Source organism: Dicentrarchus labrax, unplaced genomic scaffold (genome assembly GCF_905237075.1).
Source record: "Dicentrarchus labrax unplaced genomic scaffold, dlabrax2021, whole genome shotgun sequence".
Taxonomy (NCBI): domain Eukaryota; kingdom Metazoa; phylum Chordata; class Actinopteri; family Moronidae; genus Dicentrarchus; species Dicentrarchus labrax.
Genome location: NW_026136715.1, coordinates 7,276,601 through 7,303,059, shown reverse-complemented (window position 1 = coordinate 7,303,059; position 26,459 = coordinate 7,276,601). Strand labels below are relative to the sequence as shown.

General features: G+C 37.9%; 3 protein-coding genes, 1 long non-coding RNA gene and 1 other non-coding gene across 8 annotated transcripts; 4 read left to right on the top strand and 1 right to left on the bottom strand.

Moving 5' to 3' along the window:
* Positions 1 to 1,288: 1,288 nt before the first annotated feature.
* Positions 1,289 to 6,509, top strand: dnajc5aa (DnaJ (Hsp40) homolog, subfamily C, member 5aa). 4 transcript variants are annotated; one of them, XM_051425728.1, is made up of 5 exons: positions 1,289 to 1,440; positions 2,319 to 2,447; positions 2,547 to 2,760; positions 2,864 to 3,035; positions 4,025 to 6,509. In XM_051425728.1, the coding sequence occupies exons 2-5, from the start codon at positions 2,338 to 2,340 to the stop codon at positions 4,126 to 4,128; spliced, it is 600 nt and encodes a 199-aa protein (XP_051281688.1). In that variant the 5' UTR covers positions 1,289 to 1,440; positions 2,319 to 2,337; the 3' UTR covers positions 4,129 to 6,509. The 4 variants fall into 4 exon arrangements, with proteins under 4 accessions (XP_051281688.1, XP_051281686.1, XP_051281689.1 ...); XM_051425726.1 differs by having other exon boundaries at positions 4,022 to 6,509; XM_051425729.1 differs by having other exon boundaries at positions 3,943 to 4,032.
* Positions 6,510 to 11,752: 5,243 nt separating this feature from the next.
* On the top strand, positions 11,753 to 16,821 carry LOC127377659 (tumor protein D54-like). The gene is made up of 9 exons (XM_051425761.1): positions 11,753 to 11,886; positions 13,388 to 13,503; positions 13,623 to 13,771; positions 13,989 to 14,036; positions 14,380 to 14,481; positions 15,999 to 16,034; positions 16,454 to 16,489; positions 16,635 to 16,683; positions 16,786 to 16,821. The coding sequence occupies exons 1-6, from the start codon at positions 11,874 to 11,876 to the stop codon at positions 16,027 to 16,029; spliced, it is 459 nt and encodes a 152-aa protein (XP_051281721.1). The 5' UTR covers positions 11,753 to 11,873; the 3' UTR covers positions 16,030 to 16,034; positions 16,454 to 16,489; positions 16,635 to 16,683; positions 16,786 to 16,821.
* A 1,240-nt stretch (positions 16,822 to 18,061) lies between these two features.
* Positions 18,062 to 18,133, bottom strand: trnae-cuc (transfer RNA glutamic acid (anticodon CUC)). Its single transcript has one exon. It is a non-coding gene; the product is annotated as a tRNA-Glu (tRNA).
* A 305-nt stretch (positions 18,134 to 18,438) lies between these two features.
* Positions 18,439 to 21,126, top strand: ppdpfa (pancreatic progenitor cell differentiation and proliferation factor a). Its single transcript, XM_051425763.1, has 5 exons — positions 18,439 to 18,606; positions 19,715 to 19,821; positions 19,937 to 20,014; positions 20,381 to 20,474; positions 20,709 to 21,126. The coding sequence occupies exons 2-5, from the start codon at positions 19,767 to 19,769 to the stop codon at positions 20,839 to 20,841; spliced, it is 360 nt and encodes a 119-aa protein (XP_051281723.1). The 5' UTR covers positions 18,439 to 18,606; positions 19,715 to 19,766; the 3' UTR covers positions 20,842 to 21,126.
* Positions 21,127 to 21,919: 793 nt separating this feature from the next.
* On the top strand, positions 21,920 to 24,722 carry LOC127377370 (uncharacterized). The gene is made up of 3 exons (XR_007887673.1): positions 21,920 to 21,982; positions 22,143 to 22,227; positions 24,489 to 24,722. It is a non-coding gene; the product is annotated as an uncharacterized LOC127377370 (long non-coding RNA).
* Positions 24,723 to 26,459: the final 1,737 nt, after the last annotated feature.

Here is a 26,459-nt window from a genome sequence, read left to right as displayed (position 1 = left end):
TGTAAATTATCTGTTTTCTAGCAAGGTTGCTAACTCAAACACCCTGACACTAAGGATGAGGCAAAAGACACCCACACCTTCATCTTGCCTCTCAAATGGGGCCCTTTTCTAGGAACCTGTCCCTCAACCGAGCCCTCTACCCAGTTACAAATAATAATAATAATACATCATCTATAAGACCCTTAAGCAGAATTTATATGTCAAATCTGCAGGACTGCATTTCATTCTATGTAAAAACCCCCAAACATATAGAGGAGTTCAACAAAATACACTATTGTATGCTTTTTGCTTTCTGGTGGACAGTTGGATGAGGAAATTGCCTGGCTGGTTCTGTCAAATGGTTAGAAAAACAACAAAAAAACAGGAAAAAAACGGTGTTACTAAAACTTAATAATTAATTTATTATAAATTAATTATTAATATTATTTATTATTATCATTTATGTTATTTAGTTAGCTTGTGCTGGTAGGTAGATTTTGCTGCCATTTCACAGTGCCAGGCTATTTATTTCACCTTCTTTCCCGTCGTTAACGGACATATAACGTTACTGCCAGCGATATTCTCCTACAAAAACCTTTATTTGATCAATTTTTAAATTAATTTTAAATACAATTCAAAAATTTAACTTTCTTCCTATCCTGTTCTGTGCTGTAGCATTTTCACTTTCTTTATATCATATTTTTATATAGCTACAAAAGTACAAACAGATAGGCCTACACAGTCAGGAACCAAAACCAACAATAATTAAATAAAAATAAAATACAAATGTAAAATGTTACATTTTACAGTGCCAGAAATTGTCTTACAGTCGTTTAATTACTTAAAGGTCTTGACGGCTTTTTAAAAATGTTTAACATTTGATAAAATTGTGCCATATAATATAAATAAATAAATAAATAAAATAAAATAAATTAATAAAGTGTGTGAGAGTTGGTTTGGTTCCTGGCCATTTTTTAAATTTATTTTTATTAATGAATAATTGAATTTTCACTTGTGTGATATAAATATTGTTATTTTCATCGCCTATATAACATCACACATATTAATTTAAACATTCATCTTAAGTTTATTTTTTTGTAAAGTTGGTTAAATCGATCCAGAACATTCTTGTGTATAAACAGAGTAAAAAATAAATAAATGCTCTCACACAGAATTTACTCTAAATGATTGAATATTGATCAACCAGTGTGTGATTGCTGCACTTTACATCCAGCATCCTCTCCCCATCATCCCAGTACGTCTGTGCACGCGCACGTCGGGTAGCCATGGGGTGTTTTTGGGGGCGGGGCCATCGTACTGCTGCAGCTGTCCATGGTTGCGTAGTGAGAGGCAGAGAGGGTCCGGGTACGTGCGAGATGCAGCCATAGTCACGCTAACACTGTCTTATATTACAACCTGCTGGGATCGTTAGTTTTGCAGCGCATCAAAGCCGACTGAAAGGTGAGCCTGAAAGGTGCATTTACATTTGTTTATTTTTTTACTCGAGACTCTGCCCCTTGCCCTTGAAAATTACTGCTGACGATCCATCCCCTTTCTTGCATCAAGAACAGGCCAGGAAGCAAACCAACATGGATGCTGTGCGCTATAGCAGTTGCTGCTGATGATGCTTGCATAGAGATTATGCTCCTAGCATCGTCTAATCCTCCGTATAGACTATTTACAATGGGATGTGATTCGTATCAAAGGGACATTTAACACCCACTTGTCAGAAGAGACTGTTTTTTTAGGTGATAAATGTTGAAATAAGGTATACAGGGCTTCAATTAGACCAGTGGCTATTCATTTGTGTCAAGCTGACACCCATTTGGAAGCAGCTGTATTCTCAGGACTGGGTTTGTCTTTCTTTTTCTTTTTCTTTTTTTACTTTCAGCATCAATTCTGATCAATCTTTTCCTCTTGCAGCATGTTTGACTGTATGGATGTGTTACTGATTTACTGACAGCAGCAGCAGAGGCAGCCAGTGGTCCTGCCAAGATGTCACAGTTACAGTATTATCATTTAAAAAATGTAACCGGACAATTGAATCATTGGTGCAATTACACTGAAAGAACTGTGCAAATGAAACGAGTGCAGGGAAAGATGATAAACCCAGCGTGTTGCTCTCATGGCTCTCCCTATATTACACATAACAGAGCTGGCACATATAGCTTGTACAGGACAGTTGCATTTAATCGAGACAGACCAGCTGTTGCCTGCAGTCGTACAGGCATGACGTTAGCTGAACGCCTGATTTTTTTTTTTTTAACAGATGTATATCACAGTCTTAACAAATACCTTCCTGTGTTTGCTTATGGAGGTTTTTCTGTTTCTGTGTCCAGCTTGTGGACGTGAGGCATTATGGCTGAACAGCAGAGGCAGCGCTCTCTGTCCACCGCTGGTGAGTCTCTCTACCTTGTGTTGGGAGTTGAGAAGGTGGCTACGACGGATGATATTAAGAGATCTTACAGGTGAGGCATCCCTCTGTGACTTAGTCTACTTCATTAAACTGCCAAATGCTGTGCTGTTTTTTACTCTATCGTCTGTTTTTGACACCTTTTTCCACGCAGGAAACTGGCGTTGAAGTTCCACCCTGACAAGAATCCCGACAATCCAGAGGCAGCTGATAAGTTCAAAGAGATAAACAACGCTCACGCGATTCTGAACGACCCCACGAAGCGTAATATTTATGATAAATATGGTTCTCTGGGACTATATGTGGCTGAGCAGTTTGGAGAGGAGAATGTCAACACTTACTTTGTCCTTTCAAGCTGGTGGGCAAAGGTAAGACTGAGTGAACCTGCTCTGTGATCACTTTTATTCCTGGTTATAATTGTTGTTCACACACTGACTCTTCCCTTCCTCCCATGAATCTGCTCGCCTGCAGGCTCTGTTTGTCTTCTGCGGCCTCGCCACTGGCTGCTACTTCTGTTGCTGCCTGTGCTGCTGCTGTAACTGCTGCTGTGGAAAATGTAAACCACGGCCCCGAGAGGGCCAGGACCAGGAATTTTATGTGTCCCCCGAGGACCTGGAGGCTCAGCTGCAATCTGACGAGAGAGGTGAGACCGAATCAACTGTGTGGCCACTCCCGTTTTTAATTTGTTAGGGCAAAGGGGTCAGCAACCTTTAGTGCCAGAAGTGACATTTTTAGGCAAAAAAGGAAAGAAAATCTGAGCCACAAAACATATTTGAGCCTTATAATGTTAATTCCTCAGCCTCAGGCAGCGATGGAGATCACAATAATATAAGAACACTCTCTAAGGTGCTAAATTACATCTAAATCTACAGCCTGAGGGAAGAGTTTCAAACTGTGGGTGGTTTGTACAGTCCAGTATAGACCGGCCCTCGTGGAGAACCTGCTGGTCAAAGACAGGCATCGGTGGGGGGGGTCTGTGGGACACCTGTCACTGTACCAGCCTCTTTTAACCAAACATTTAACTTCATAAGGACGTACAAATGTTTCTGTCCCTTCTTATAGACCGCATCTGAATTTCAAGGTATTATCAGTGCCAGTTCCTTTGATGAGGGTCTGAGATTGTGGGTGGGATGATTTCCTTTTGAAATCAATGACCATACTGACCACATTTAAAGCAAACAAATCTGTCCAAGCAAGAGTCAAAACTAGTAGTCACTAGTTTTGGCAAAATATAGAGGAAAAGGCGGCAGTTCAGGATGTAACATACGACGCACATTTTGAAACAGTCTTTTTTTTATTTGGTGTGTAATGGCTACACAATTGGAGAGTGTAAGAATCACTTTAGGCCTACAACAATGATAAATTCAAGGTGATTTTATTGTTATTTAACAATGCAGGGCTGTGTAATAAAATCAAGACATAGTTCCCTTTATGCCACTTGTAAAACAAAATAAAAATTGATTAATAAGTCATAAAAATACAGTTGTTACTGAGCTTTTTTAACCAGGTTGAAGATGTGAGATGATCTTTTTGTTTTTTTGGAGCAACAGCGAACCACTGGAGAGGAGCTGAAGAGCCACTCTGCACGTCTCAACCCAAACACTGAAAATGTTGTTTCTGTCTGTCAAGCAGAGGCTGGGGGTGACCCTATAATGCTGCAACCATCAGCCACAGAGACGACCCAGTTAACATCGGATGGGCACCACTCCTACCACACCGACACCGGCTTCAACTAACCCTCCGTCCCCCATCAATCCTGGCCTGCGGTCCTGCCTGCTTCCCTGCTCCACCTCAGTGAGATGAAAGAAAGGGGCGATCCCTCTTTCCACTTCAGAAAGAGAGCCATGTGGAGGAGAGGGACTAGTAAGCATGGCCCATGAAAGGAACTAATGAAGTCACATCCCTTACACCCCCTCCCTGATTGGTCCACAACTTATTCCCCCCCCCCACCTCCTAGTACAAGAAGAATAGAGAAACCACTCAGTAGTTTCCTTTTTATTTCTTCTTTTATATTTCTTGGCCTTTAACCACACAGGTCGCCTACCTTACTCTCCCTCTCCCACATTTTGCATCATGGTGTAGCATGCACTGTTTATAAAACATGGTCTCCAGATTTTTATTTTATCTTTAGCAACATTTTTACTTTGCAAGACTCATACTGTTGGTGCATACATATGTGCAATACGTTCAAATGAGGACAGTTCACGAGGAGGAGGAGGAGGAGGGTGACGTTTACGTGATGTTTTATGCTAAAGGAGAGGAGAGCCATGGCTCAGGGAGGTGCTGGTTAGAGAGGTGCGCTGAGGTGGTCGGTGCGATCATTAAACCTTCAAGAACAGAGTTGTCATATATTTACTTCTGATTTGCAATCAGTTCTGTTTTAGTTGAAAAAGCCACCTGCCATTGTCAGAGTACGTCTTTGGCACTGTGTTTGTCTTTACTGTGCTTCCCCCCTGAGTGTTTTTATTGTGAATCATGAGGTTGTTAAGGCACAGAGCTTTATTTGCAGACATTATTTCTAGAATGCCTGCTGACACAACATTTCTACTTTAGTCATTAATTAGAATTGGCTTTTCTTTCCTCAGCCTCAGCTTTATTTCAGCTCATTCTTGTGGGATAGAGACGAAATTCCCGTCTTTCCTGCAGCACCAAACAGCTCGACATGACAGTTATTTCAATGTAACTTTCATGTCGGTTCATAATTTCTTGCATTATGTGTCTATTGTGGCAGGTTTATTGTGTTGATCTGTTGTTGTCAGTCAAACCTAACGAGAATTTTAGTTTCGGTTTGTTTTATTTTTGTCACATTAGCAGTTATATCTGATTTATTGTGTTTAAAAATGTTGACATCGGATTCATGAATTAGAAGCATTGGCTTTTAAAAGAATTGCATACATTCATTGATCATTTAATTATGCAGTTTTTCATTGTAGAGGAAATTGAATTTTCTAGGCTATTGGAATAATAAGACGTCACAACTCATTGAGACTGAAAGATATTTGTTTCATCTAATTACCCGATGCAGATATTTTTGTTTACTTATTGATGTTGCGCTATATGAAGCCAAGGAGCTCCAGCTGACTCTGATCAGAGCTGTTCATAAGTAGAAATAACAGATCTCTATCAGCAGCAGGTTCAGAGGGTGACATGTTTTTAACTCTGAGCTGTCTTGAATATGTTAAGTAGTTAATGTGATGTGTAAAAACATGTTACAGCTCTGCGTAGCTGGGAAATAAAGCTGACTACAGAACGTCCACGCGGGAATATTTTATGTAGTGAGGAATATGATTTCCATCCTGTTTTTAGTCCTTGTGTTTTAAGCTGAAGTCTGATGACATTTCGTCCAATGCTGTGATCGTTTTTAGACTTTTTTTTAAATCCACGTAGAGTAAGAACCTCGTAAGGCATATCATCTGTGAGCCAGTGCTACAGGCAGCTCCAAGTTAAATGACTCTAGATTTTTCATACAACTGAATTTCGCATATATTGCCACACATTCGCAAATTGCCATAAATTGCCATGAACATCTTTGCCACTTTTGTCAGATTCATAATTGCTAATAATGTGTTTCAATGGTTTACAATTGGTGAGCTCCTGTTGCCCACCCTCTGCTATTAACGGTATGGATGTTGACCTCTGTGGCCCTTGTATGATGTTTCCTGTAACCCTTGATGAAACATAGATGTTCCTGTCATGGCTTTTTCATTGAGATACTGAAAAATGCTACTGTAAATGTTCTAAGTTGAATGCACTGTGTGTTTAAAAAAACTATAATGGATCAATGATCAGGAAATGACTCCATAAAAAGACAACATAGTATATAGTGTAACTATAGTGAAATGGTTATATGATGCATTTTTTGGAATTTTATTTATTTCATACTTTGTCATGTTTCAAATGATGATTGGCTATAATTTTAACTGGTATGGTGTTGTAATGTAACCATTAAATTTAGCAAGAAATGGTTTAATGGTTATGGTCGCTTGTACATACACTTGGCCCATATAAAGTATAAACCTTAACGTTTATGTTGTAGCATGGTAATTGTGTGTCTGGAAGAAAACAAGTGGATCATTGATCTGATTTGCTGTTGTTGAATAAATGTTCCTGAACATTGTGTCTTTATCAAATTCTTTCACTTGAGGATACAAACAGCATGGCGTTAGTTCTCGTTAACACACTCAGTTTGTATAGTTTGGAGAAGGTTGAGATCTTACTGAATTTATGAGGGCTGCAATGACTTATGTTTTGCACAAAATCACATGACAGAATACAGAAACAGAAACATACATCCTATATCTGCTACTGAGGAATGTTTAGAACCAGTTCCTCTAGGATTTCACAGTTTTTTTTGGGATTGCTGCAGCCTAATATTCCTGATTTCACAGCAGCTTTTCTAAAAACACATATTGCATTTTTCAATGTGCCTGAAATAACCCACCAGTACTAAGTACCAGCACTTTTGATCTTGAGTACCCTTACTTCGTATTGAATACAGCCAGGTCATCAAGGTCTGTACTTCAGTATGTTTTATGAGCAGTATGCAATAGAAGTTGTGAAATAATCGGCAAAAAATGACTTTAATTTGATGCAAAACCACTCTAGCAAGATCAGATTTTAGACCTTAGTATTCCATAAAACCTATGTGCAGCAATCCTGGTGAGGTACTCCTAAATGCCTACATACAGTGGGTACGGAAAGTATTCAGACCCCTTTAAAATTTCCACTCTTTGTTTCATTGCAGCCATTTGCTAAAATCAAACAAGTTCATTTTATTTCTCATTAATGTACACTCAGCACCCCATCCTGACAGAAAAAAACAGAAATGTAGAAATTTTTGCAAATTTATTAAAAAAGAAAAACTGAAATATCACATGGTCATAAGTATTCAGACCCTTTGCTGTGACACTCATATTTAACTCACATGCTGTCCATTTCTTCTGATCCTCCTTGAGATGGTCCTGCTCCTTCATTGGAGTCTAGCTGTGTTTAATTAAACTGATTGGACTTGATTAGGAAAGGCACACACCTGTCTATATAAGACCTTACAGCTCACAGTGCATGTCAGAGCAAATGAGAATCATGAGGTCAAAGGAACTGCCCAAGGAGCTCAGAGACAGAATTGTGGCAAGGCACAGATCTGGCCAAGGTTACAAAAGAATTTCTGCAGCACTCAAGGTTCCTAAGAGCACAGTGGCCTCCATAGAGAAGAGCCTTGGTGAGAGAGGGGAAGAAGAACCCAAAGATCAGTGTGGCTGAGCTCCAGAGATGCAGTAGGGAGATGGGAGAAAGTTCCACAAAGTCAACTATCACTGCAGCCCTGCACCAGTCGGGGCTTTATGGCAGTGTGGCCCGACGGAAGCCTCTCCTCAGTGTGAGACATATGAAAGCCCGCATAGAGTTTGCCAAAAAACACATGAAGGACTCCCAGACTATGAGAAATAAGATTCTCTGGTCTGATGAGGCCAAGATTGAACTTTTTGGCGTTAATTCTAAGCGGTATGTGTGGAGAAAACCAGGCACTGCTCATCACCTGCCCAATACAATCCCAACAGTGAAACATGGTGGTGGCAGCATCAGGCTATGGGGATGTTTTTCAGCTGCAGGGACAGGACGACTGGTTGCAATTGAAGGAAAGATGAATGCGGCCAAGTACAGAGATATCCTGGAAGAAAACCTCTTCCAGAGTGCTCAGGACCTCAGACTGGGCCGAAGGTTCACCTTCCAACAAGACAATAACCCTAAGCACACAGCTAAAATAACAAAGGAGTGGCTTCGGAACAACTCTGTGACCATTCTTGACTGGCCCAGCCAGAGCCCTGACCTAAACCCAATTGAGCATCTCTGGAGAGATCTGAAAATGGCTGTCCACCAACGTTCACCATCCAACCTGACAGAACTGGAGAGGATCTGCAAGGAAGAATGGCAGAGGATCCCCAAATCCAGGTGTGAAAAACTTGTTGCATCATTCCCAAGAAGACTCATGGCTGTAGTAGCTCAAAAGGGTGCTTCTACTCAATACTGAGCAAAGGGTCTGAATACTTATGACCATGTGATATTTCAGTTTTTCTTTTTTAATAAATTTGCAAAAATTTCTACATTTCTGTTTTTTTCTGTCAAGATGGGGTGCTGAGTGTACATTAATGATGAACTTTTTTGATTTTAGCAAATGGCTGCAATGAAACAAAGAGTGAAAATTTTAAAGGGGTCTGAATACTTTCCGTACCCACTGTAACTGAGTCTCCGTGTAATCATATAGCTAACTTAACACTAAGAAAACAGCACTAAAATGTCCTTATGTTGTGTTTAGGGTTGTCCTGAATTAGGGTTGTGGCACCTTTTTTGGTCTAATTCACTCACTGTATAATTAACATGAATAAATTCACTAGTAGTTTGGTGATGTATGGCGCAACGTGTTGTGCAGGCGACTGCTGTGATTGGGTCAAATTTGCAGGAAAGTTGCTGTAATTGGAAAAATAGTACGATCGCGCAGAATTCACAGGGATTGATTAAATTTGCATTGATTTCTGTGACTGCAACATCACAACTTCCTGGAGGGACTGAAAAACATTAAAAGATGGATTAAATACAAATATTAAATCATTTATTAACTCAAAATGTGGCACTTTTACTAAATAAAATGAATTTATATTTATTTACACTGTATCAGTTATAATTTATAATATTCAATGAATGAAGAATGCAACTGACAGTCAGTGGTAGAGGACACATTCAGATCACTTACTGTATAAATACTCTTATGACGATAAGTCCTGACTGTCAACTGACTGTAATTACTATATAGTTAAATATCATTAGATTATTACTTGAGCATTAAAGCAGAATTTACTGTAGCTGGTTGAGGTGGAGCTCATTTGTAACTTTGTACAGGACTGCAACTTTGATGACACCTCCTGTGTATCTACTCTGCTCTAATGATTATTTTCATTATGGATTAATATGCTGATTATTTTCTCCATTAATCAATTGATTACTTGATTTGTAAAAACTCTGAATATAGAGAGAAATGTGTCGTTACAATCACCCACAGCCCAAAGTGACACCTTAACAAAGCTTATTGTGTCCAACCAGCGGTCCAAACCTCAAAACTATTCAAAATAAATTAATATTATTGAAATGATTTAAAGGAAAAGCAGAAATTTCTCACAGATCTGAGGCTGAAACCATTAAATGTTTTTGCATGAAAAAGGACTTATAGTAATTAATTTTCAGTCAATCAGCAAATTGAAATAAATCATATTTTATAAACTCTTCACATGTTTTAATGCAAAATGTGTGTAAAAGTATAAAAATAATGAAGTAAAATGTACAATATTGTCCCTGCATGGAGTTGAAGTAAAAAGAGCCTTTAAAGAAAATAATTAAAGGACAATTACCTCAAATTTATACTTGAGTAAATCTACTTACATTCCACCACAGTAACAAAAACCAAATACACAGACCTTCCTGATAATAAATCCTTTGTTATCTATCTCAGTGTAACATGATGTTCTACACTATCTCTGTGCAGTGAAGTGTTTTTCCAGCAGATGGAGACAAGTCTTTCATTTTACCAACTTATTGTAGAGTGTTAATTATACATGAGAAGTTACACACATTAAAAGGTTTTACTGTAAATTTAGTTGTCTGCAGTATATAAATATACATTCAATTGTGTAACCTTCCTCACAGGTGCTTTTTTGCTTTCAATGTTCTGCTGCTTTGTACTATTTTATACTGCACTATATTTTCAGAGGCAAATACTACTTTTCCTTCACTGCATTTATTTATAACTTTAGTTACCAATCACTTTTCAGATTCACATGAATAGACCAGCTATTTAGACTTGCTTTAATTTAAAATGTGTAATAATACATTTGTTTAACTCTATTTTTGTTGTTTTAGATGGCTGTTGCTTTGTCTCTTATGTGCTACATAAATAAACTTATTATTAATAACAATGCAAAACATAATTAAGAAATACATTATCATGTGTCATTATAGGTTAATTATAAAAACATATTATAGGTTAAAATTAAGATAGAGGCAGAAATTCACAAGCTAGCGGTGTATAAAGTAAATAAAATTAGCTCATGCATCAGTAATTATAATCCAAGAATATAATGTTTATTATTCTGAAATGAGCCACTCTGCATAATTAGATAAGATAAGATAAGATGTTCCTTTATTGAAATCCAATGTAGTGCAAAAGAGTAGAGAAAGAATAAAATACAATAAAATACAATAAAATACAATAAAAATATAATATAAATATAAATATACACTATATGCAATGTATAACCGCAATGTTTGACAATAGTAAAACTAATGAGTACTTTTACTTTTGTACTTTGACTTAAAATCACATTTTATTTTACACAGTTTCTGCACAGTAGTGTGTGTGTGTGTGTGTGTGTGTGTGTGTGTGTGTGTGTGTGTGTGTGTGTGTGTGTGTGTGTGTGTGTGTCTGTGTGTGTGTGTGTGTGTGTGTGTGTGTGTCTGTGTGTGTGTGTGTGTGTGTGTGTGTGTGTGTGTGTGTCTCTTTGTGTGTGTGTGTGTGTGTGTCTGTGTGTGTGTGTCTCTTTGTGTGTGTGTGTGTGTGTGTGTGTGTCTCTCTCTGTGTGTGTGTGTGTCTCTCTGTGTGTCTCTGTGTGTGTGTGTGTCTCTCTGTGTGTCTGTGTGTGTGTGTGTGTGTGTGTGTCTTTCTGTGTGTCTGTGTGTGTGTGTGTGTGTGTGTGTCTCTGTGTGTGTGTGTGTGTCTCTGTGTGTGTGTGTGTGTGTGTGTGTGTCTCTCTGTGTGTGTATGTGTGTATGTGTGTGTCTGTGTGTGTGTGTGTGTGTGTGTCTCTCTGTGTGTCTCTGCGTGTGTGTGTGTCTCTGTGTGTGTCTCTGTGTGTCTCTGTGTGTGTGTGTCTTTCTGTGTGTCTCTCTGTGTGTGTGTGTGTCTCTGTGTGTGTGTGTGTGTGTCTTTCTGTGTGTCTCTGTGTGTGTGTGTGTGTCTCTGTGTGTGTGTGTCTCTCTGTGTGTGTGTGTGTGTGTGTGTGTCTCTCTGTGTGTGTGTCTCTGTGTGTGTGTGTGTCTCTGTGTGTGTCTCTCTCTGTGTGTGTCTCTGTGTGTGTGTGTGTGATGTCTCTGTGTGTGTTTCTTTGTGTGTGTGTGTGTCTGTGTGTGTGTCTCTCTCTGTGTGTGTCTCTCTCTGTGTGTGTCTCTGTGTGTCTGTGTGTGTGTGTGTGTGTGTCTCTGTGTGTGTGTGTGTGTGTGTGTGTGTGTGTGTGTGTCTCTGTGTGTGTCTCTGTGTGTGTCTCTGTGTGTGTGTGTGTGTGTGTGCTCTGTGTGTCTCTGTGTGTGTGTCTCTGTGTGTGTGTCTCTGTGTGTGTGTGTGTGTGGCCTCAGTGATCCAGATAAGCTGATTGACGGTGAGGAGAAACAGGAGGCTGCAGCGACCAGCTCGTGGAAACCGTCCGAGGAGAAAGTGGCAGCAATGAACCGACCGGGTAAGTCTACATCACAGTTAACGTTTTAACAACAATTCAATTAAATTCCCGCCGGTGTCTTTGTTAGTTGTAGTCGGCAGTTAACTTGTTTGTAGCGGGTTTATGCTGCTGTGGACGCTGGATAACGTTAGCTCCGTGTGCAACAAGTAGCTAACGTTAGCTGTTAGCTTCAGTTAGCTTCAGTTAGCTGTTAGCTTCAGTTAGCTTCAGTTAGCTGTTAGCTTCAGTTAGCTTCAGTTAGCTGTTAGCTTCAGTTAGCTGTTAGCTTCAGTTAGCTTCAGTTAGCTGTTAGCTTCAGTTAGCTTCAGTTAGCTGTTAGCTTCAGTTAGCTGTTAGCTTCAGTTAGCTTCAGTTAGCTGTTAGCTTCAGTTAGCTGTTAGCTTCAGTTAGCTTCAGTTAGCCTCAGTTGTGGGAGTTCAGCACGAAGGACAGCTCCCAACGGTACATCTGTTCTCACTGGAGTTTTAAACTTATTTAACTCGTTACCCATTAATATATATATATATATTTTATATATATCTATATATATATATATCTATATATATATATATATATATGTATATATTATATGTTATGTTTTAAAGTATGCAACACCTTTATCTCAGTAAAATTATATTTATATTCATATTTATTCCCCCACACTGTAATCTACTGGGCTCACATGTGTTACACCAGTTATTATAGTTTATAGTTTTTCATTAGTTTTTTATTTTGATTTCGTTTTTAATTCAGTTTAGTTTCATTTAGTTTCCAGAGTGGATTTGCTAGTTTCAGTTTCTTTATTTTTTTTAATTTTAGTTTTAGTTAAAGTTTTATTAGTTTTATTTTTATTAGGCTATTATATAAAGCAAGTTATTTGTCTGGGGCAAGATTTAAGAAGTTCAGAATAAAATATTATTTTATTATTTTATTTTATTGGTTCCTTTGCATTTTGCATTTTGCCTCCTGTTGTTTTTATTATCTATCTATCTATCTATCTATCTATCTATCTATCTATCTATCTCTTTATATATCTATCTATCTATCTATCTATCTATCTATCTATCTATCTATCTATCTATCTATCTATCTATCTATCTATCTATCTATCTATCTATCTATCTATCTCTGCCTCCTTTGAAGGTTTCAGGGCTGTTTCTTCATCCATGAAAATGTTATTTGATGATATTTATTCACCCACACACTCTATTTAAAGGGTCTCCTGTGTAATATCTAATTTTTCTTTTCAATTCAGTTTAGTTTCAGTTAGTTTCCAGAGTGAATTTGTTCACATCAGTTTCGTTTTTATTATTTTAAAAATGTTAGTTTTGGTTTTTATTCATTTCAGTGTTAATTATTTTTTTATTAGGTTATTATATTATTGTGGGGACAGTTCAGGGTTGATATTACAATAAAAACACACAGACTCACAGTCGTAGACATCCAGTATCTATCTATCTATCTATCTATCTATCTATCTATCTATCTATCTAATGTTTAATCACCCATGCGTCTTTGGAAGGTTTTGGTGTGGCTTCATCATCCATGAACTTCACCACAAGGATATCAGAAAATGGATGCTCTCCCTCAGATCTAACAGAGGAGGACGTAGAGAGTCTACAGATTGAACTTTCAAAGGTTATTGATCACAATATACTTTTAACACAAACTAGATAAAGTTAATACGTTCAACAGCAACCTGTCACTTTTGCCTCTCTACTGGTTAAAACTGTTTTTGGTGTTTTTCTCCTACGTAGATTGAGGATGAAATTCAGACCCTGCGGCAGGTGCTGTTGGTCAAAGAGAAATATGCCACAGACATCAGGAGGCAGCTGGGTATGAGTCCTCTCAGTAACATCAAACAGAACCTGTCCAAAGGCTGGCAAGACATCCAGACCTCAGCGCCGTAAGTTGCATGTGTAGACAGATGGTTAAAAACTCCACTACCACTTACCTGGTGTTAAAACACCCAGCCACTCCACTGGCAGAACATTTGTCACGTATTGTCTTTGTGTGACACGATTACATAACCCTCTATGGAAAGACTAACGACTTGTGACTGCCGTGATCTCGCTCTTAAGTCGGGAGTAATAATCTGCCGTCTTCTCCTGCTCTCGTTTCAGATATCTCTCAGCCTCTGCCACTTTGGAGGACATCAGCCACTCGGACATGTGAGTGTTAGTCGTCAGGTTTACATCCGACCCTATACAAGCGTTTCATGGCGCAGGGGTTTCCCAGCGTTGTCTCTTTTTCTGTCCTGTGCTCACATGTTAAAAAGGGATCTCTTCTAAGGAACAAGTGATGGGATTTTCCAGGTCAAATAGGATCGGTGCCCTGTTAATAGCCTTACAGCCTGACTTAGGACAAGGAGCAGTAGTATTACCAGGCAACGGCAGGACTGGCCTGAAGCGCTTGTTCGAAAGCCAGATGGACCGTAGCTGCTGTCGTACATGGGCCTGTTGTTAACTGTTTAATTTTTGTTGTTTGTGCTCTCCTGTTTCCTTCAACCTGTAGATATGTGAAGACACGGGACAGTCTCTCTCATGCAGGCCAGGTGACATCTTCCACGCTGTCCAATGTGGGCGTGGCCCTCACCAGGAGACTGGCAGAGATGAGGTATCCTCAGGCTCGACCCTGGCTCTTACCTCCTAATTTCTAACAAGAAAACAAAAAAACAGTTTTATTTGTTACAGAAAGTAGAAAAACAAAATGAGCAGAAGAAATTGGCTTGAGATCGTAGTTTCTATCAAACTCTGCATCTTAATAGTGCAGAAGCTCCCATTTGAGGTGTCTGGTAGGAAAAAATGTGTCTTTGGCTAATTCAGACGGACAGATGGACAGGCAGGAGACCAACAGAGAGTCTCCACAAGTAGACAACATGTCAGAACGATGCTTTAAAATGCAAACTGGAAGATCAAACTAATACATTTAACAAATATTCTAAAAGAAAATACTATAATAAAAGCACCTTTTGTCTCTCATTTCTGTCTACATGGAGCTGAACACCAGAACTAAAACATTGGTTTAATTTAAAACCAATTTCAGTGTAAGAACAGTAAAGTCACTTTAATAACTGTCAGTCATTGTGTTAATGTAGTAACATGACGAGACTCTGCAGCACAATAGAATAGGATTTTGTACATTTAACCCTATTTTCATTTGATAAACATAAACATAACTACACAGTTATTTGTAAGTATCATATTATATCTCTAACCAGTATTCATATTCTAAATTTTCTTGTCAACAAAGCCTGTGAAAACACCAAAACTGAACTGAAAACAACAACACATCACACTGAGCTGTTGGAGCATCGATAATCTGCAGTGGTGGAACAAATACTGAGACCCTTTACTTAAATGAAAGTGCCAAAACCACAGTGTAGAAATACTCAAGTAAAAACCGTCTGTTCAAAATCTGACTTGAGTAAAAGTACAGAATTAGCATTAGTATCAAATGTAAGTTAAAACAACCAAAGAGCTAAAACAACAATGTCAAAGCTTCAGGAAGAAGAAACTACTGAATTTGTCAACAAAATAAGCCTATTAATTATTTATTATTATAATAATATACAATATAGACAGAGAATTGTATAAAACTTCCCAAAAAATATCAGGAAAACTCATTTTTAATGTAAAATTTACACCAAAATGTATCCAAAATCACTAATTTTACACAAACTTACTACCATTATTGCATTCACTATTTAGGCTAATTGTACAATGTATCAGTCGTTCTGTACTGTTACTGTTATACATTAATATAATATTATGTATCCTTAAAATATGTCACTTAGTAAAAGGTTTATTTCCACAAGGAAAACAGTTTGGATGTCAAAAGTGAAGTATTTAGTACCTCAAATTTCTACCTAGTACAGTAACTTTACTTTCCACCACTGACGCTGAAGAACAACACAACAAACTACTGAAGACAGTTTTTTAAACAGGGGATGCGTGTTTTGAACTCGACGGCCTCCTCTGCTCGTGTTTTTGTTTAGCGAGTAAGCAACCGTAATCCAATCACACTAGTACAGCTGGACATCAGCAGCAGGAGCTGATAAGTCTGTTGTTCTCATCCATGTGGAAACTGTAGTGACGTTATCTGTGTGTGTGTGTCTGTCTTTATCTCCACAGAGCTCTGCCTCTCCCGAGCCCACCACGGTAAGATCTGTGAGTGTGTGTGTGTGTGTGTGTGTGTGTAGATTATAGTGAGTTTCATTTTTGTACAGCTGTGGTAGACGATTATAAAGTATGATATGAATATGGTATTGAATAAGTAGGGCTGAAATAAAAATTGACGATAAACAATATTCACAAATTTGATAACTGAAAGAAAAACCAAGAATCATTTGCTGCTTTTCTCAGTTTTATATTCTTTAAAATCAAATATGCTTTACGGACTTTGAGACTTCACACAAAACACACAATTATTTTAATGTTTTAGAACAAAAAAAATAAGAGACAGATCAATCAATAATAAAAAGAATTGCTAGTTGTAAATATAAGAAAAAATACACCTGCTTTTAATCCTTACTTGTCACTTTTAATGCTCATACTCTCTTTTTCTGTCTCTCCAATGTGACACACAGTCCCCTGAGCCACACCATGAGTGTGCCGACGATGAGGTAAAACACTAAATCCTATATTTACTGCTCACTGCTGCATGTGTGTGCGTGTGACTAAATAAAAAGTTAAATTAAGTTGGTTATAACTTACAGAAATGATTTGTCATTTATATTCTGTGTAATTTGTCTTCACGTTTCTCCGCAGACATTCCTCCACATTCAAGTCTTTTGAGGAGATGGTCGGCAGTGTGAAGGTGAGTTTTGTTAGAACAGCAGATGTGTAGTGAGCAGGGAGTGTTTGTACTGTGTGTGTGTGTGTGAGTATTGATCACCTGTTTCCTGTCCGGATCACACAGGACAAGATCACTGGCAGTCCAGCAAATAATGGAGACACCTTTGGGTTTGAGAGAAGATCACGCCCCAGCACATGAGGTGGACCCTTTCTATCACAGTTAATTATTTTTCATACCATGTAAAGTTGTTTCTGACTGTTGCATTAATACAATATGACTAATAGAATGTATTGAATTTAAACTGCAGTGTAAAAATAGTATTTTAATATGTGAATATATACACGTTATATTTCTGCATGTTGGATTCATGTAATATTTAAGAGTTATTTATTTTTACCTGTGAGTGCAGTAAACCTGTTTTACTACTCACAATATGCATTCGTTGACATTAATTGTGATATTTACAAAACAGAATATCACTAATGAAGTATTTTTGTATTTCAAAATTTTTCAATTAAAGTCAATTGAATGGTGTCTGATGTGTTTTTGTCTTTGATGGTCACATAGGTACTTTTAATTTACTAACATTAGTGTTTTAATCTCACAGCGATTTCTGAGCTTCTCTCAGTGATTGTGGCCTTGTCTTATATTTTGCCTCTGGGTGGCGCTAGAGGCTTCAAATTTATTAACAGAGTTGTTTTGCTCGGCTTTATGGAAACTAGATGCAAGTGTGTATTGTACTAAACTAAAACAACATTAGATGCAAGTTTCAGCTTTATCTTCATTATGCAATATTAAATTAAATTGAATTAATTAAATAACTAAAACAATAAAATAGAACAAAGAAGGTAGGTCAAAATAATTAAAGTTTTCTAACATTACAAAATCTTCTTTTGTACATTTAAACAATATTTTGAGGACAGTTGTCGTCCAAAACATTTATGCTACACCTGTCCTAGTTTTTGCATAAGTGTGCTGGATTGTTATTGTATCTACAGGTGACACTTTCTTAAAAAATATAATAAATATCTGTATTAAATTATGTTGTTCTCTGTAAACCCACATACATTTTATAAGCACACAGTAAATGATAGAATTGCCTTCTGGTCATTGTGTAAGTGGTGTGTTTATGCGTCAGCTGTTGTGTTCTTTCTCTAGACTTAGACTTTGAAAAGATATATTACAACATATGAGGAACATATATGTACAAACATATACATTATAAATACTTTATAAAAATAACATTTCTGTTTGTATCTGACTGTAACCACTAACAACCAAACATTTATTGTTATCATTATACATGTGAGGGCCATGTCGAAACACAGGTCGGGAGAAAGATCTATGGGAAAAAGCGAGTTATAATACTGTCAGCGGCTCAAAGGGAGTAAAAGAGTCGTTCCCTGACCGGGAATCGAACCCGGGCCGCGGCGGTGAGAGCGCCGAATCCTAACCACTAGACCACCAGGGAAGGTTGCTTCACAGAAAGTGTTCTAAATTCTTCAAACTGTAGCGACTTAAATTAATGTTCCTGATTTCTAAATGTCACTTAACATTTAAACATCTCTTCCAGTTTGTTTGTGACTCCTAAACCCCCCCAGCAGGTAACATTAGATAGTTAACACCGAGCGGTTTAAGTAAAGCCTCCTCTTGTCTCGCGTCACTCGTTGTCCTGACCGAAGTGAACAACAGCACGTTCCGAGTCCTCGAGCCGCCTCAGTCCCCGCCCCGTGCCACGGCAGCACGAGCCGGTGAGGAGTGGAGAGGGGGGGGGGGGCAGACCCTATAAAAGAGCCAGTCATCAGTCTCCGGATACAGCAGCAGCGAGTTGACCAAGAGGCGGTCAATAGAAACAGTTCATCCACAAATGGGCCATTGTAACAACTAGCACCTCTTCCACTTCCAGCCATCCGCACCTTAACAACCGCATCCTAATCCTCACAGGTAGGTCTAATTTATTAAAGTGTTACAGCATTAAAAGTGCTTCTCTTGTAGGTTTTGTTTGTTTATTTAACTTTAAAGGTAATAGTTTGATAAAAACATGTGTGTGCTACACTTTAGGCATTAAAAAAGTGAAATAATTAAAGTTTTATAGCATTAAAAGTTCTCTTCTTGTATGTTTTAAACTTAATAGTTTGATAAAAACATGTGTGTGCTACACTTTAGGCATTATAATAGAATAAAAGCAAGAAGAACTACAGCAGGAAATAAGATTATGATGCTTTTTGTGGTTGTTAATCTTCAGTTTAGTGAAATAATTTAACTTTTTTAAGTTATTAAAGCCACACTTGTCTTAGTTTTTGCACAAGTGTGCTGGAATGTGTTGTTGTGTAGTGGAGATACCTGCCTAGTTGTATCTACAGGTGTCATTTCCCCTAAAAATAAGCATTTCATAAGCACACAAACTAGTAAACAGTGGTTAAAACTGCATTCTGCTATAAGTGTTTATGCGTCAGCTGCTGTTGTTTATCTGTCTGCTGCTTGAAATCCCTAAATCCACCTGCTGCTCACCTGTTAAGCTTTACAGCCTTCAACCGGTTCTCAGGCTGCTGCAGGCCCACAAACTTATAATCTACATTAAGAGTCTGAAATACACACGAAAAACACACATTAAAATAATAAATCCATACATGTTTTATTCTTGCAGATGTGACCTATACAAATATCTCCTGTTTGGCAAGAACATAATCTTTTTTTTTTTGCCAGGTCACTTCTGTGATCACGCAGTCAGCTCGTGCACTATAAGCTATCTGAGTTGAGTTGGACATGTGGACATCCTCTCTCTCTCTCTCTCTGACACACACACACACACACATTCTGGTTATTTGAGTTACAGGAAACCAGATTCTTAGAAGCAGCTGTTCGTACTTTATCACAGGGCCTGTTGACAGGAACGTAGCTCAGAGGGAATGAATGCACGCAGCAAAAGCTTCCCTGCAACTGCTTTTGAGTGACAGTTACATGCTGTCTGAGGAGTATCTGTCTACACACAGATGATTTTGTGATTTTGAGTGCGGTCCATTAACCCCTCTGCCTCCCGTCTCTCCTCCAGGTTACAGTTTTCCATCTTTCTAAGCGGTTTTTCCACCTAAGGTCGGGAGAAAATGGCAGCAATTCCATCAAGTGGCTCCCTCATCGCCACCCACGACTACTACAGAAGTGAGTCCGACTATATGCATTTTTATTTTCTGACGCCAGAAGTTAATTCTTTTGTGTTTGATTAGATATTCTTGAGGTTTTTTTGTATATTTATGTCTTTATATCTTTATTCCAGGGCGCCTCGGGTCAGCCTCCAGCAACAGCTCTTGTGGCAGTGCAGAGTACACAGGGGAGGTCATTCCACACCATCCAGGTATTTAAAAAAAAAAGTTGTATTTAAGGTCCAGCGTGTACGATTTAGTGGCATCTAGCGGTGTAGTTGCAGATTGAAACTACGGTGGCTGCTCCTATGTAGAGCGAGTCTTTTGTCCATTCTGGGCTACTGTAGAAACATGGTGGTTCAACATGGCTCAATACATTTTAAGGTAACAAAAACACAATGATTCCTATATTTAGGGGATTACACACTAATGAGAACACACCTATGAACATTATATTAAATTTCTGCTACTAGAATCTCCTAAATGTTTCACACTGGACCTTTGAGAGTGAGAAAGTAAAGTCTCTCTCCCTGCATCCAACCAAGTTTCCCGTCTAACATTCACTTTGTTCTTCGCAGGACTTCCAAGGCAAGATTCTGGCCACTGGTGGACTTCATTTTTCTTTGCAAAACCGAACCAGCCCGGCATGCAGAACGGATCTGAAAATCAAAAGTGAGTGTTAAGTGAACATAATGACACTAAAGTGACTCTAAACTAACATTCCTTGTTTATACATTGGATCCCTCCCACTTTCTTTCTTCATCTACTGTCTGTATCCGTGTCTGTTATACTAAGAAATAATTAAATACTTAAGTTTTTCCATACATAATGTGGGGGCAGTGTTTATGTCTTAACTGTCTAAACTTAAATAAAGTTATAATAAAAAAACTTTCCTTTGTGTTGCAGGAACGGAACGTACACAGTGACCAACGGTCAGGTGACCTGCATCGCCAGGGAAATGGTTTTGAAAAGACAAATCAGCGAAAGCAGTGAAAACGGAAAGTTTGAAGCAACCAGCCCTCCACCGACTTCCTCCTAGACTCCATTCCCTGCCAGCGCCTCACCCCCCCCCCCCCCCCCACAGCCTCACAGTCACCCTCAGCTTGCCGTCTCATTGCAGAGAGATGGAGATGATGGCGGTGATGATGATGGCGTTTTCCCTTAAGCCACTGGAGCTTGCTTTTCATACTTTGCCTCTGTATAGTATCTTTTTATTATGACCAAAAGCTTAAAAACTAAAAAAAGTATGTAAAAAGTTTTTTCATTTTGTCCTTTTTTTGTGACTTGACACTGTTAATAATAAATAAAATGCTTGTAGTCATTACTCATATTGTGTTTTATTGATCCCACACAGCCAAAAGAAACATGGTCTCATAAAACATTATCTGTTATGTGCTTTTAAAAACAATACCTAAAATCTCCAGTACTAATCATCACCATTCATTCAGCAGTTGTTTTCTAACTCTGTGAGCGAACACATGCAGCCTACTTTCCAAACAGACCTAATCTGTTTAGCTTTGATATGATTAGCAACGATTAATTCAGTTGTCTGTGCAGCTTACATCATGCCTCGCCTCACCTGAGCCCAAAATGTGGGTCAACAGCTCCTGGAAAAGTAAAGGTCAGGACAATTAAACACATACGTTGTGCTCATATTTTTGGGGATTCTACGAATGTATAAACTAATTAGGAAACAACGGACAAAGCTAGCTGAGGCTAACATGTATATGCAAAACATTTCAAAGCAGGTCACTGGTCAGTTACCAGCTCGCAGACCTGCTGCAGAGTTTGTCGCACGTCCTTATAGGTGACGTCTTATAACGACTGCATAAAAATAAAGTAGTCCACCTGCTGCTATTAAATCTTACACTTTAGTCCCTCTGGTGTCCTTCAGTTTGGGGATACTACTAGTTTGGAAGAAAGAGGGTAGTGATTTAAAAAGTCTTTAATATCTTATGGCATTTCAGCCATTCAGGCCTTCATCAGGGCAAATACAAACTGGTTGCCTTTGAGCGGTTTCTTATACCTGTTGTGGCAAATAGTCACATGATCAGTGTAGACAGTCACATGTGTTCAGCAGAGGAAACCACACATCAGAAATCCCACTAAATGTCAGGATAAAACAGAAATAGACAAATAGAGAACTATATACACAACATTTCACCTTTCTCTACATCCAGGTAAGAAGACTCAGAAAACATGATGGGACTGTGACAGAAAATGAAAGAAGTAATGTACCTTCTTACGTGGATGTACTGAAAAGTGAAATATTAAGAGGTTTTAAGATGTTTTGTATGTTGTTCTCTATGTTCTCTATTTCTGTTTCATCCTGACATTTAGTGGGATTTCTGATGTGTGGTTTCCTCTAATGAACACATGTGACTTCTTACCTGTCTACACTGATCATGTGACTATTTGCCAACAGGTATAAGAAACAGCCCAAAGGCAACCATTTTGTATTTGCCTGAAACATGTAGCCAAATATGTTTCTATAACTGTTACTATGAGAGCACCACAGGAACCCGAGCAGCTCTCCCTGCAGTTTGCTGTAGCTCATTGTTGTAAAAGATTCAGTCTGTTCATGTTACAAATGCCGTGAGGAGAAAGCGTTTATTACTTTCCTGTAATCTTTGTGTGCGTGTGGTTATTCAAATGCTCCAGATTTTCCAAAGCCAGAGTCATAGATCTACATTTTTACTCAGTTTTAATTACTGTTAACTGATCAATAAATGCACTGGTGGTTCTCTGAATGGACTTTTCTGTGAAATCAATAGGGAACATTTTGCAATGTGCGTGCTGACTACTAAGAATAGACTGAACTCAGCCTGGTTACAGTCCAGTTCTGTTAATCTTTCTGTTCAAACAGGAAAGCCAAACAGCTCCAGTACTGTATGTGGAGCATTTGGAGCAACCTACTGGGACAAATATTAAAGGACCAAAGACATGATTCACGTTTTTTAAAATGTCAAGTAACTCATTTTAAAACTGTCCTACTCGCCCTACAAAGCTGAATCTATTCCTGGCTGCGTATCATAGAACGGTCTAAAAATGTCCTCCAATCCCGGGTCACGTACAAACACTGACTCCAGTGTCAGTGAAGTGATGCAGGAGTTTCCCTGTCACACACGTCCTTTTTTCATTATTCCACAGGGCGCTCCGGGTCACCCTGTACAAATTTTACAGGACACAGCAAAGGGCAAATACCCAGAATATTTATGTGAAAACAACACAGTTGCAACGATCAACAAAGCACTAGACAGAGGGAAATAAACAAACAAACAGATGCGTGGAGATTGAGTGTGTAAGGCTGCAGAAAGGAGCAGAATGTATACGGTTGCAAAAACTTGACATGTTTGTTTTATTTGTGATCTTAAAGTTGAAGATTTGCTTCAAATCAAAGTCAAAAATAGGGAATTTAGTGGAGGTGACCTGGCATTTAAAGGCTGACATCCAATGGAAAGAGATTTTATGAGCCACTACAGGGAAGGATTTTCAAAAATAACCGCTCTCACTTTAACTTTACTTGATTTTATTGCTGAATTTGGTTGATCGGAATTGGTTTGTCTCTGTAAATACTTTTATAAGGAGTTCAGCTACATATGAAAAGTATCCTGAGATAACTTCTGTAATGATCTGATGATATACAAATAAAATTGAACTGATCATAGGTCGCTTTTAGAGAAACTGAAATGTTATAGTTGAAATGTTATGACTAAGGCTCTTGGATGGATCATTAAAGTATAGAATATACTAGTTGTGGTGTACCTCAAGGGAGCTGTCTAGGACCATTATCAAGTGCTTTTTTTTTTTTTCTTTTTTTTTTACAAATCATTTACTGTTAATCTTCTACAGCATGCAATATTGTATGTTTGCTGAGGATTCAATGATATTATCTATAATATCATCTGTCTTTCTCACTTCAGTAATAATATTACAGTTACCTCCCCTAATTTTTAATTTTGTTTATTTATTATTTTGTCTTTCAGATTGTCTGGTTTTGTATGTTCTGAGTTGGTGTTTTTGGGGTGTTTTATTGGGATTTTATGTTGTCTTTTGTGTGATTGGTGTAATCTGTTTTGATGAAGTTAATGGGGATGATAATAACACTGAAATGATTAGCCGATTAATCAGTTAGTTGATTGATTAGTGACTATTTCAGTTCCTGGCTCCAGCTTCTGAAACGTGATGATTTGATCCTCTTATTTGTCAAACATGATAGTAACCAAATATATTTGAGGTTTTTACTGTTGTTCAGATTTAAACAAGACATTTGAAGACACTACCTTCAGCTCTGAAATAAATGCAATAATAAAGTTTGATGCAAGATCGGTCTTCATAATATGGAGCTGAATATAAATTCACCTGGAATCATATTTCTCTGTGTTGCTCAATGAAAGTATTCTTGGGTAGGAGTCTTTTTTTAAACCATATCCGCTGTCATTGCTTATATTGAGTGGAAAATGTTGGCACGACCACACAGAGCGCTCCTGCACACCAATTGGCTCAAGGATATATAGGGAATCTGGGGCAAAGGCATCTGGCCCATGAGTCAGTGCTGGCAAAGAGTCCAACCTCCACAAAACGTACAAGTTCAAACTGCACCGATAAGAGAGGAAAGACACATCTGATTCTCAGTATTAGCTGCAAAGTGCATTGTTGTATAATTGTGTATGTTTGTCTTTACAGGTAACGGGTTCACGACTGTCTGCAGGGACTCAGATTTCATCCAGTTTTAGATCTATATTTGATCAGCAGCATGAGCAGAGAACGTGCACCGCTGAACTTGAGTCCACGTGTCTCTGTTTCAATGTCAACATGAGAACCTGCACGCTGTTGAAATCCCGCCACTATGAATCATCTCTGCAGCAGCTGTTTATTTGTTTTTCTTGTATGGATCAAGTTTTTATGATTAACCTGAAGGGAAAAAAAGAAAATATTTAAATAATAAAAGTGTAGTTCCTGTTTAAATACTGCTGTAAGTTCACTTTATTCCTCTGTAACTGGTTTCTTTTATAAACTGGAAAACCCAAAGTGAAGATGAAATTTGAAGTAATGAATTTGCTCGTTGAACAGCAGAGATGTGAGTCTAATAATAAAAAATATAATCTATCTATTCTATCTATTAATATTATATATTATTGTCTTGTGTTTTGAACAAATGCAGATTAACATGAAAACTTGAAATATTGAAGATACAAAGCTTTTTTAATCGTTAATATCACAGGTTTAATTATGCTATTTGTTTTCAGTGCAGGACTTTTACTTATAACTGACTATTATTATTATTATTATTATTATTATTATTATTATTATTATTATTATTATATTTACAGTTATTACCACTTTTACCCAACTAAAGGACCTAAATACTTTCTCTGTGACTAGAAATTATTGCAGCCTAATCTGTATTTTCAAATTACATTAAAGAATATTCTACTATTTCACGCAGTCACTGTATCTGTGTCTGCAGTTAAAAGCCGTAGATACATGTTTTTAAAATAATGAGGTCATTGTTGTTGTGTTTTCACTGAGTGGAAATATTGACTTTGGTCGGATGGAACGCAGCGTCCATTTGAGACTTTCTAAGCCAGCTGTAAATGTTCCCAGACCTATATGAGCTACGCCAAAATATCTGACAACGTCACGACTCCACTTCCAGTCTGGGATCATAAATCATGGGAAATCAGGTCACACTAGATGAGACTGGAGGACCAGACTAGAAATATAAGAGGTCATTCCCTAGAACCACAGGTCAGAGTATCGGGGTAACAATAGAAACACTGACCATGGGATGTACTGAAGAAGTTGAAAGGTTTCTAGGTGTGGGGTCAGTCAGCTGGTCCAGACTAAAATGACCTCAACAACTAATAGCTGGATTTGAATGAAAGTATGTACGCTCATAGTTTCCAGACTATAAATCCTTCTGACTTTGATGACCACCTGACTCTGTCTCTAGCTCTATAAGGTTGACAGTTATGGCAAGTAACACTATACTTGCATCAGATCGCTGTTTTCAGTCCTAATTGAGTTTGTCTCTATCAAATAAACTATAAATAAATAACTATTGGATCCATGTCCACCTCAGGATTAATTATAATAACTTTATTGATTCTTTCTTTTCTTCTTGCGCCTCCATGAAGTCAAAATGATTTGATTTATGACTAAAAACCTGCAAAAGGCATTACTTTCCCACCAGTTCTTTGTGTTGTTTAGTGCTAGTTAGCAAATAAGACACTAAACTAAGATGGTAAACATGATAAACTGCTGAACATTAGCTGTGTAAATGGTGCAAAAAGACAAACTATAGAAAGAATTAATCTGAACTATAGACTTTGTAAAACTTTAAAAAGAGAAGTGTGTTCTGATCACATAGCCTACATGTAGTAATGTTTACTTAGTTTATGACTTAGAATGGGGAAGGAGACAATACCTGTAAGGCTCAGTAGCTTAAAGAAAGTATTATTTTCTTATGTGACATTATTTTATGAATTTAGTTTTAATAAATAAAAGATAAATTGGTTAAAAAAACAATGAGCGATCCTTTGTTGTTCAGGGCTAATGAGCAAACGTCTAATATTGTTTCCACATTTTAACGAATGCTTCCAGAAAATATCTCATAGGCCAAAGGCTGTCTTCAGTCAGTAGACTTCATTAGAA

What these genes read in the sequence shown, in the direction of transcription:
- LOC127377659 (XM_051425761.1), top strand. An exon ending in TACAGATTGAACTTTCAAAG is followed by an intron (nt 13,504 to 13,622) that starts GTTATTGATCAC and finishes TCTCCTACGTAG; the next exon opens with ATTGAGGATGAAATTCAGAC. An exon ending in AGGAGACTGGCAGAGATGAG is followed by an intron (nt 14,482 to 15,998) that starts GTATCCTCAGGC and finishes TTATCTCCACAG; the next exon opens with AGCTCTGCCTCTCCCGAGCC.
- ppdpfa (XM_051425763.1), top strand. Translation starts at nt 19,767, where the DNA reads ATGGCAGCAATTCCATCAAGTGGCTCCCTCATCGCCACCCACGACTAC. An exon ending in GGTCATTCCACACCATCCAG is followed by an intron (nt 20,015 to 20,380) that starts GTATTTAAAAAA and finishes TGTTCTTCGCAG; the next exon opens with GACTTCCAAGGCAAGATTCT. An exon ending in AACGGATCTGAAAATCAAAA is followed by an intron (nt 20,475 to 20,708) that starts GTGAGTGTTAAG and finishes TTTGTGTTGCAG; the next exon opens with GAACGGAACGTACACAGTGA.
- dnajc5aa (XM_051425726.1), top strand. Translation starts at nt 2,338, where the DNA reads ATGGCTGAACAGCAGAGGCAGCGCTCTCTGTCCACCGCTGGTGAGTCT. An exon ending in TTTCAAGCTGGTGGGCAAAG is followed by an intron (nt 2,761 to 2,863) that starts GTAAGACTGAGT and finishes GCTCGCCTGCAG; the next exon opens with GCTCTGTTTGTCTTCTGCGG. An exon ending in GCTGCAATCTGACGAGAGAG is followed by an intron (nt 3,036 to 4,021) that starts GTGAGACCGAAT and finishes CTGTCTGTCAAG; the next exon opens with CAGAGGCTGGGGGTGACCCT.